The sequence below is a fragment of the Seriola aureovittata genome, chromosome 22, assembly GCF_021018895.1.
Source record: "Seriola aureovittata isolate HTS-2021-v1 ecotype China chromosome 22, ASM2101889v1, whole genome shotgun sequence".
Taxonomy (NCBI): Eukaryota; Metazoa; Chordata; class Actinopteri; order Carangiformes; family Carangidae; genus Seriola; species Seriola aureovittata.
The window spans coordinates 14,606,555-14,616,752 of record NC_079385.1 but is presented as its reverse complement, the minus strand read 5'-3'; the positions used below and the strand labels follow the sequence as shown (position 1 = coordinate 14,616,752).

At 40.1% G+C, this 10,198-nt stretch overlaps 1 protein-coding gene across 1 annotated transcript; it reads right to left on the bottom strand.

Annotated features, from left to right (window-relative positions):
• Nucleotides 1–8,016: 8,016 nt before the first annotated feature.
• LOC130163847 (podocan) lies at nucleotides 8,017–9,889 on the bottom strand. Its single transcript, XM_056368277.1, has 2 exons — nucleotides 9,849–9,889; nucleotides 8,017–9,115 (listed from the first exon to the last, which is right to left on the bottom strand). The coding sequence occupies exons 1-2, from the start codon at nucleotides 9,887–9,889 to the stop codon at nucleotides 8,017–8,019; spliced, it is 1,140 nt and encodes a 379-aa protein (XP_056224252.1).
• Between the last annotated feature and the right edge of the window lie 309 nt (nucleotides 9,890–10,198).

Below are 10,198 nucleotides of genomic sequence, written 5' to 3'. Positions count from 1 at the left end.
GGGGCAGACAGATGGCTGAGGACAAATAAGCTCAGTCACATAAAACCAACTGATTTGCTGGTGTCTTCCACAATGAAAAATTATCAGCACAAATTGGCTCAATCAGATCCAACAGGTAGAGACAGTGATATTTTATTGAATGATTAAAAACAGAAAACTTTTCCTTAATAGGAGTTACTAAAAAAGTTGGTCCATTAATGAACCCTATAAAATGTATTACGAGCACCAAGTGGAATGCTATTAAAGGCCGTCTGTGGTTTTGACTTGCTTTCATTCACGTTTGGGGGGGACACCTGAAGGCCTGAGGGGTTTTCAGTTTCACTGGCCTGCCAGTGTAAAGCCAGGAATTTTCAGGAAATCAATAGGGAAGATTAACCTTTGACTTGCAAGTGATCAGATGATCCAATCAAAGTAGAAGAAGATAAAGTCTGTTAGACATTTCAGGTGGGTTTGCTTCAAATATAGATATCAATTCCTTGAAATAAAGAAGGGGTATATACAACAACAAACTCAACAAACGGATAAAGATCAACTGTGTAGTCTTTATTTTGGAAAACTCATCATCTTTACTGTTACACTAACAATGAATACTACAAATACTGTGAAAAATGCAGACAAACAGAAAAATGAACAGTTAGAGGACTTACAGTTAAAAACACTTTCAGGCAGGTTAGGTATTATTGAAAAACATTCCTAAGGTTACAGAGGGATACCGTAGGTGTTTTAATTCTTCTTGGGTGGCTTTTCAAATTATTCCAACAGAAGAAGAAGTCTATCCTAGATCAGCTGTGGTGTGGATTTAATGAAGCAGCAGGAAATGATTGGGTAAGTTAAGTATGGACCAGAGATCCAGAGCAGCAAAGGAGAGATATAAGATGGGAATTTTCAAGCAGGGTCTCATTTGTGGATGAATGAATAACCACTGATGATATGGAGAGAAGGACAACTTGAAACTGACCACTGAAAATTTAAAAGAGGGGAATTTAGACCACATAAATGAAAGTAGGTGGATTTCAAAGTGAAATACTCCACTGCTTTAAATTTGGTGGCTCTCAATGTCAAAACCTATCAGTGGAGAAATGCAAATTCAGATATAAATCCTCATCTGAGGACAGAATTCTTTATTTTAAGTACTAGTGTAATCAAGTGGGTCTTGCAGAGCAATGTATCATCTGCATAAAGATATGTTTGGCAAATCATGCATTGAAGAGCCCATTTATACACCGTAAATGCAGGGGGACCAATATGCATACCTGTGGCACACCTAACCAACAGCAATTTTCATTGGTCTGTCTCGACCTTTACACACCGTCTGTTATCTTTGGAAACAAGGAAATGTATCAAAAAGCTTTTGGCAAAATACATGAGTATAGAGGCACAGTGTTGCCTAATGTCTAAACCAGTAATCAAATTGATTAAAACTAATGTAACAGCAGAGATGGTGCTTTGACTGACTCTAAAACCACACTGATGTGGACTTTAAATAGGCCAGATGTCTGGTGATTCAATGATTTCTATAAAGCAGAACAACTTGGGAATTGGACAGGAATTACTACAGGTCACTGCAATCTGTACTTTTTTGCTCAAAATACTGGGAAAATATGAGGGAATGATAAAATATACATGTTACATACTCAGCAATGATTGGTGCAGATAGAAGAGATGTAAAGCTCCAAGTTGCGCTCATCCTGAACAGAGAACAGAGAGCTTGGGTTGGCTGCATGCACATAGAGTAATTGCTATTTGCAGAAGTCCCTGTGCAAACAGTCTCAAACAAATGGCAGTGGCAGGAAAATCTGTTGAAAACTAAACAGATATTGACTTCATGGTAAACAACCATCAGATTGAGTACTTGGAGGCTGGGAGTTGGCGGCTTCATTTTATGTGAATTTAACTGCCATCCACCATTTAGCCAGTTCTGAGATGGAACTTGTGAGAAAGTCCAGCTACTATTGCTGACTTGGCAGGTCTGAATGTTGTGAATTTAGTCCCTAAACACAAATAAGTTGAAAGTTAATATCACGTTATATTTTATTACTTCAGATAAATTTCAAATAATTTAACTTCTGGGTATTTTTGATTTAGTGTACAAGGTTCTTTGTTGCTGGAAATGTTATTTGAAACTTGTCTCCTCTGACTGTAGGTAGTTTTGGCGCTCTATAATATTTAAATGAAATGAATGCAACCCAGACAGTAAGCAACAACAGACTTAAGAATTAAATTCATACAGGGGTGCTGCCAAATAAAAGACTCCAAATTGAAATGTGATATCTCTAGAATCTGCCTCGCCATGTAGTGCATGTAAATCTCAGCAGTAGCAGTTGTTATCTGTAGTTGATTTTTATCTTTATTTGGCTGATTCTTGTGTATTTAAGCTTGTAACCAGGTAAAGAGACTCCTGTGCTCTGCTTTAGAGCAACTAGTGGCATCTTTGTGCGATAGAGGATCACTCATAGGCCCCCTTGTGGAGCCCCTGAATATCAGAGTGCATATGTGTGCATGGCTGTGAATTTTAGCAGGAGACTGGCTGCACCAAAAGTCTTCATTAAAAGTCTGTTAGGAGATTTGTGTATGGAGAAACTGGACAATTTGACAATGCACAGCTTGCTACTCGGCATATGTGCACGACCTGGTACAAAATCCTTGAATTGTACGCTCCTGAATGTGTGTGTTGTCAGTGCAGGTCCAGACCAGGAGCAGATAGAGGTCCCTCTGGCTCCCATGGTTTCTCTCTCTATCCCCTCCTCCCTCTCACTCTCCCCTCCCTCTTTTCCCTCTTCCCTTCTCCATCTCACCCCTGCCTCTCGACTAACTCAAGCGCCACCTCCCTCTCACACGTGCAATAGCACTCTGCTCGGATCCTGAAGGAGCCATTTTAACCCTTCACAAGGACGTTTGTGTCCTTGTGAGATTAAGTTTGAATCTCAGAGGAGGGTGAGGTCACAGTGGTCAATCCTAACTTTGGAGTTTGGGTTTAAGGTTAGAGTTAAGATTAGGCTTGCTTTGGTTTGAGGTTTAAGGTTAAGTTAAGCTGAGATAGGTGGGTTTTAAAAGGTTTGGGTTGGGCTTAGGGGATGAATGCAGTCAATGGGAGGTTTTCATGGTACAGTACAGTAAAACAAACAGATGTGTGTGTGTGTGTGTGTGTGTGTGGGACACAAATGGAGTCAGCATCCCTATAAAGGGAAAATCTACATCTGTATGTGTGTTTCTTACAGCTGCATTCAATTGCTGTATGTGACAAAGAACAGCCACAAATTATATGCTGTCAGTTGCAACCATCACTGAAACACGTCCACTTCTCATGTAGATGTTTTCTATAAAATTCTTGCTGCAGCTCATGAAACATTAAACATTCAACTTAAAATTTGTGTTCGCAAGCTGCCAACACAGGTGAACAAATTTGTAGATTTTAACCAAATGGGCAAATTTCCTGATATTTCTGAGCTCCTGATGCATCTTTGGAAGAAAGCCTCCAGGATTCATACGTATGAAGCTAAATAGTACCACAACCCTGTCTGTTCGTCTGACTGGCTCACATGCAGGGTGTGGTTTAATATCCTGTTCTCTCTGTTCTTTCTCGTCTTCCTATTCTCTTGTTGCGTGGTCAGATTCCTGTAAGAGCTTATTGAATGTGGTTAGCACTGGAACAAAAGAATCAGACGAAGGGGCTCAAATTTTTAGATTTCCAGCTACAGTATTTACACCTATGGGAGTTTATGAGTGAGTTGGGAGTTTTAAAATGTTAGTTTGGAAAGCAGAACGTACCACTGAAGAGTTGTGCCATCTCCTTCCAAGTAGGAGAGTGTTGGTTGATTAATGGTGTTGTGCTTTTGGCTGGAGCTTTATATCTGTTCACACTGCCTCCCCAGTCATGTCTGGGTGAAAAACGTAGGCAAACTTAAGAAATGTAACTTACTCTTGCAGATGGGTGACACATACTAAGAAAAAGACAACAGGCTTTCCTGAGCAACCCTTACTACTACTAATCCTGCAAACCTCCTGTTGGGATAAGCTTAGATATATCAGACGGCATCCAGCACAGGATACAGAGGTACACAAATAAATTCAACCATCTGCCAAACTACTTAAATGAGCACATGGGTTCAGACTCTGTCAAGGGAGCAGTTCACATGATGATTACGTCTGCGACTCCCACGCACATACTCCAGACTACTGTGGAAACCAGTGTGCACACAGGTACTGTGTACACATCTAGTGTAGGTATGCACATTTGCATGCAGGGACACACAACCTTAAGATGATAGAGTGAAAGAAAGAAAGTGTGCAAGAAGGAAAAAAGGGTAAAGAAGGAGAGGAAGAAAGGGAAAAACTGAGACAAAAAGAAAGGAGGAGTGATTCCAGGGGATCCAGGTAGACATGTGGTGTTGTGATACGGGGTCAGGGTCCTGCTGGACCGTAGGGAGGTGCTGGTGAGCTCCCTTGCCCAGCCGAAGCTCTTCCCTTCTGGACATGCACTGAGCCAGCCAGTGGAGCCTGGATCCATCCTTAGAGCCCTCCCTTCTCCTCCCCTTCACTCTCTCTTCTTCCCCCCCCCCCCCCCCCCCCCCCTCCTGCTCCTCCTCCTCGTCCTCCTCCTCCTGGCCCTCCCTCTTGTCCCCCTCCTCCTGCTCTTCTTTCCCAGGCCCTATGGGTGCAGTGCCACGTCGCTGAGTGAACTTATTAGACTGAGAGAGAGTGAAAGAAGAGAGAAAAGTGCTAAGCACCTCCACGTGGGCTAATGCTCTTCCTCCTCTGTTACTATCTTCCTGCTTTTCTATTAAAGAAAAAATCCACTTCTTCAGTTATTGTCTCTGATGTATATTTTTTCCAGGCTTGTGGTCAAATCAAATCCTCTCACATTATTGAAAGAGAAGTCCATAAACATTTTACTTGTCTGTGAAAGCCTCTCTTATGACTCATGCCTGTGTGCGTTGATGTGTGTGTGTCTGAGTGTGTGGCGCTTGCATTGATGCATTTCCAGTCTGCTGAGAGTCTTAAATATACCATTTTCCCCACAAGTTAAACTTCCTGAAGCAAATGCATTTTAATTGCGACAATTTTGTATTTGCTGACTGGAAAAGAGCCAAATTCAAGTTCCTAATATTTTTGTATCTCGATTTACACACCTTAAAAACAGACACAGCCCTCATGACAACTATTTTCCTATACATTATTGCCATCTAGTGGATATTTTGTTAACGACACATTTAATTCTACTTTTATTTTGGCGTGTTTACAGCTGTTTGTTGGACTTCTCTAGAATAAAGGACTATTATATTTTATACATTTATAAACAGCTGCTGAACTTGTAAATTGGACAAGGTATAATAACATATTTCAGGTTCTTTTTAATCCCATATACTTCATTATGTAACCATGTGTATGATATTGTTTGTTCCACACAGTCCTTAATGATAACCATTATTTGACAATGCACAGCTCCTGACAAGTTAATGATGTTGCTGTTCTCATGGGAATCCCCTGAGGAATTTGCTGCACAAACACGGTGTAAAAACAACAACAGCTTTGGTTTGTTTATGGAAAATGGTGAAAATTCTCAGCAGTAGAACACTTGAACCATTTATCAGCAGAATTCGGAGCTTTACACTGGAGCATATCATGGCTGTCAGTTATTTTTTCCACGGTTTCCCACATTTCAATAAGTAGCAACCAGGGATGATAGCACAAATCCAAAGTTTAGGAAAGCTCAAGTACAACAAAGGATAAGGACAGTTCAAATAAGAAACAGCAAATTTGTGTTTGACCTTAGTCTGTTATAAAGAATGCAGCTGGACATGTCTCCCTTTGTCTGTAGAACTGAAGGAAAATCTATTTCAGTTTCAGTGCCAGCTCAGAGGAGGACAGAGCAGCACATCTGTAATGTTGAAAGTCTTCTAGTTTTCGTTCTGTGCATCCAGATTTCAACACATGTACTCGTCTACAAGAAAACGCAGAACCCAAGCAAATCATTTGAGCAACTCATATGGAGTTTAGGACAGGTGAATCCAATCAGTGAGCTCACATGGTAATCAACATGAACATAGAAATGAAATCCATAGAGAGGTCATTCATAGCCCAAGAAAAGCCATATCCCCACAAGAGAGAACATCACAAAGTAGAAAAACAGTGTTAATTAGTAAATATCTGAGGGGTCTACACTCTGTATCTATATATAATGTGACTTCAGCCGGTTTCGATAATGTTTCTTTCTGGGTTGGCCGTACACCCGCTTGATAACTAGAAATCTGCAGGTCCTTTCAACATTTACTGACAGGACAATGTTATCAAGCGTTCTTGTCTTTTTCTTACTTGCATTGAAGTGCCTTTCATTTTTATAAACTGTAGCATATGCTATTTTGACAGGGTGCACTAAAGCCTGTTCCTGTCATTTTTTTTCTCTGTAATTTTTGTCTCGTGACTGTCTCGAACATTTGCAGTTATTTAAAGATCTTTTAGGACACATGTTTGCTCATTCTTTTGAAATTTCAGATGTTATATATGTGACTGGGATGCATTGGGTGTTCAGTAAATGTAATGTCTAATTGACCAGCATGCACCTAAATGTTTTTCTACTTTAGAATTTTTACTCAGTGGTTTTTTAAATTTTTACTATATTTGTTGTAGTTCCTACAATGTGGACTTAAAAACAATTGAGAACTCAAACTCTATTTCTGTGTTCATGTTGATTACTAACTGATTGGGATCACCTGTCCTCTGCTCTATTTATATCAGTCAGAAGACTTGCTCGGCTTTTCTTTCTCAAGGAGGCAACATGTCGGGAAAAACTTTGATTCATGGGAGACAAAAAGAAAAATACCCAATCTGGGAATCTTTTTGCCACAGACATCAGTAGACCTCTATTACTCGGAATCATTCTGTTTTTCTGAAAGAGCTCACGCACAGATCACGTCACTCAGACAAGAGTCTTTCTGGTTGTTACCTTTGGGAATGTAACAACTAGAAGAGCTTGTTTGCACATGAATGTTTTTAGAGAGCTGTTTGGTCAATATCAAATGTACAATATCTACAACATTGAATAAATGTAAAGTCACATGTAAAGTATATGAGGTGATCCATACACTATCCATACACTATAAATGGATAACTTGAAGAGCTAGTTTGTACATCTGAATAAGTCATAGGGAACTTTATTGAATTCACATCAACATTACATTTACAGCATTGACTTCAAGTATATAGATACATGACTTTCTTGTGTAACAGAAATAATCCAAAGAATTCAATTTTGGCAAGTTTTCAGACTGATTTCTTAACTTACAGGGAGTCATTAGTGTGAAAATCAACTTGAAGACACTTTAAATGTGCTTGAGAGAGAGAATCCATCACATCAATATATATATTCTTTTGAGAAAGTTTGAGTTGGGCTGTTTAAAATCTCTTGTTTGAACTGCAGACACAACTGTAACAACATTTTAAATTCATGTTATGATTGGAAAAAATAATACTGAAAAAATACTGGCACTGTGGTACCAGAGGTAGATTAAAGATATAAATTAAGAGATGAGAAATGTATTTGATTACCAACTTCATGCAAGTTTGAAGTGATTTTTTTAAATTTATTTCTAACCCTAACCCTACCCTCAAAACCCACAATGAAAGGAAACCAAATGTTGCCAGTTCTGCTTTGTCGTGACAAAACCACCAGTAAAGTCCATAATGGTTTACTTGGTTAGAGTGTTCCTGTTTCATGTACTCAATTGTTCTCCAACCTTTGAGGCATGTTAGTAAAATAAAATAAGATGTGGGAGGAGAATTATTGTCATAAAAGCTATCAGATGTTTTGGTGTGATACACACACATAAAATAAATTGAATTTCACACACATTATATTTTTATTTTGTTGGTCAGTTTCACCATTGATTTCTGGCACAGCAATGCATAAAATAGGGGTGTCAGTCCCATTTAAAAATAAACTTTTAAAAAAAAAACCATGTACATTAAGAGTCATAGCAGCTCAGTTTTTTTTTTGTTTTTTTTTGAAGGTTCATTGTCTCAGTAGAAGTGCACCACCTGGAATCCCCGTAAGCATCTAAAAGCCTGTGCATCCAGCTTCCCCATATCAATTAAATTGTGTTCCAGCTGCACTCGTATGAGCCTGCTGAGAGTCAGACTTTTATCACCCCAGCAGAAAGCATCACGAGGCACTGACTGAATCTTGTTGTTGCTGAGTGCTACTGAATGCAAACCCTGCGGCAGCTGTCTGGGAACTTGGTGCAAGGTGTTGTGGCAAAGGTCTAACTGGTGCAGGACAGGCAATGTCCTGAATGCACCTATTGCAACTTTGAAAATCTTATTCCTGGCCAAGCCCAGGTGTTCCAAGTTTTTCAAGGTGCTGAAAGCTGCTTTCTTTATGGACAATATGAGGTTTCCCTCCAGATTTAGGGTTTTCAGTGAGCGGGGAAGGTGTCGTGGCACTTGTTTCAGTCTGTTCCCCTCCAAGTTGAGGCTTTCCAAGTGTGTTGCATTGAGGAGGGACTCCCTGAGAAGACCTTTGTTTGTCAGTGTGTTTGCACTCAGGTCTAATACCAACAGCTCTGACACCCCATTGAAGGCTCCTCCACGAAACTGCCCAATGAGATTCCCTTTGAGATACAGCTCCTTGATGGACAGTGGTAAACCCTGAGGAACCGATGTTAACTGGTTGTGATCCAGGTTCAGGGTACGCAGGTTGCACAGAGGAGAGAGCACTGCATTAGGAAGAGATTCAGATCCATTCCCCAGGCTGTTGTTGCTGAGGCTCAGCACCAGGAGGCCGGGGCACCGGGCCCAGGCTGCCTCCGACATCACACCCAACTGGTTATTGTCCAGACGAAGCTCCTCGAGAGATACTGGAAGGTCAGTTGGCACACTTTTTAGGAGGTTCCTATCCAGGTAGAGGCGTTTCAGAGCTGGGACCCCCTCAAAGGCTCCCTCTATGGTACCATCTGTGAGCCGGTTGTTGCTCATTACAAGGAACTCCATTGAGACATACTCATTGAGCAGGTCCAGCTGGATGCTGTCGATGTGGTTATTCATGAGGAGGATGTAGCGAGCATTATAGGGAATGCCGTAAGGAACTCTATCCACTCCTTTGTCTGAGCACTGAACCACTCTGGAAAACAATGAGACTCAAGATGAACTTAGTGATTTCCAAACTAATCTGAGACCAAAGCTCCTGATCACAAACTGACTGTCATAAAATCAGAGCTGCAATGTTTGGGAAATATGCTTATTCACTCTCATTGAGAGTTAGATGAGACTTTAGATCACCTTTAAAGTTATGTTAATCCTGTAAGTAGTTGTAGTTTGTTTATGCTGTTAAGTCTAAGTATTCCTGGAGTTGCCTTATAAGCTTAAGGTGATGACAAAAGTCTAAAAATGTACTGTTCCTAGCTGAGAAATGGTCTGGAAATATACCCTTCGAAAAATGACTATGAGATACAATGTGTTAACTGGTATTCTTTAGAGGTGCTGGTGGGTGAATATTGTTACCTTCGGACAAAGCTATGCTAGCCTTCCCTTTCCTTGTTTTTAGTCTTATGTGCTACCCTAAGCTAACCAGCTGCTGACTCGTCTAACTCTTGGCAAAAAGCAAATAATCCTATTTCCCAAAACCTCAAACTATTCCTTTTTAATAATTAATATTTTCATTGCTAGTTTTGTTCAGAAATAGGTGAAAGTTCCTTGAAATGTTCCTAAAGCTTAAGGTAACGTTTTAAAGTTGCTAGTTTTGTCTCATCCTAAACCTCAAAACATTCAAAGTATATGAAACAGGAAAAAAAACAGCAAATATTCATGATGGAGAATGTGAATGCGGTGAATGTTCACCGTCCTTATTGTCTTACCTTCCATAGCAGGCACACTCAGGTGGACAGTAGTTATCCATAAAGTAAGGAAAGTGTGTTGGCGTGGCGACCTCCTCCTTCTCTTTTGGCTTTTGGGTTTTATTGTCCTTTTTTCTTTTCTTTTCCTTGGACTTTGTAATTGTCTTATTTTTACGACCTCTGTTGATTTTCGTTGGCCTTGTTGAAAGTGTTTTGGTAGTTGTCAGCTGTGGTTTGGCTGAAGGTTTGGTCAGTTGTGGTTTGGGAAGAGATGCTTTATTTCGCTTCCCTGCAAGTTTGCTGTCATTTTCCACCAATTTAACTGTTTTGGGTTTGCCTGTGGACTGTGTCATGTTTGGTTTATGTGTAAG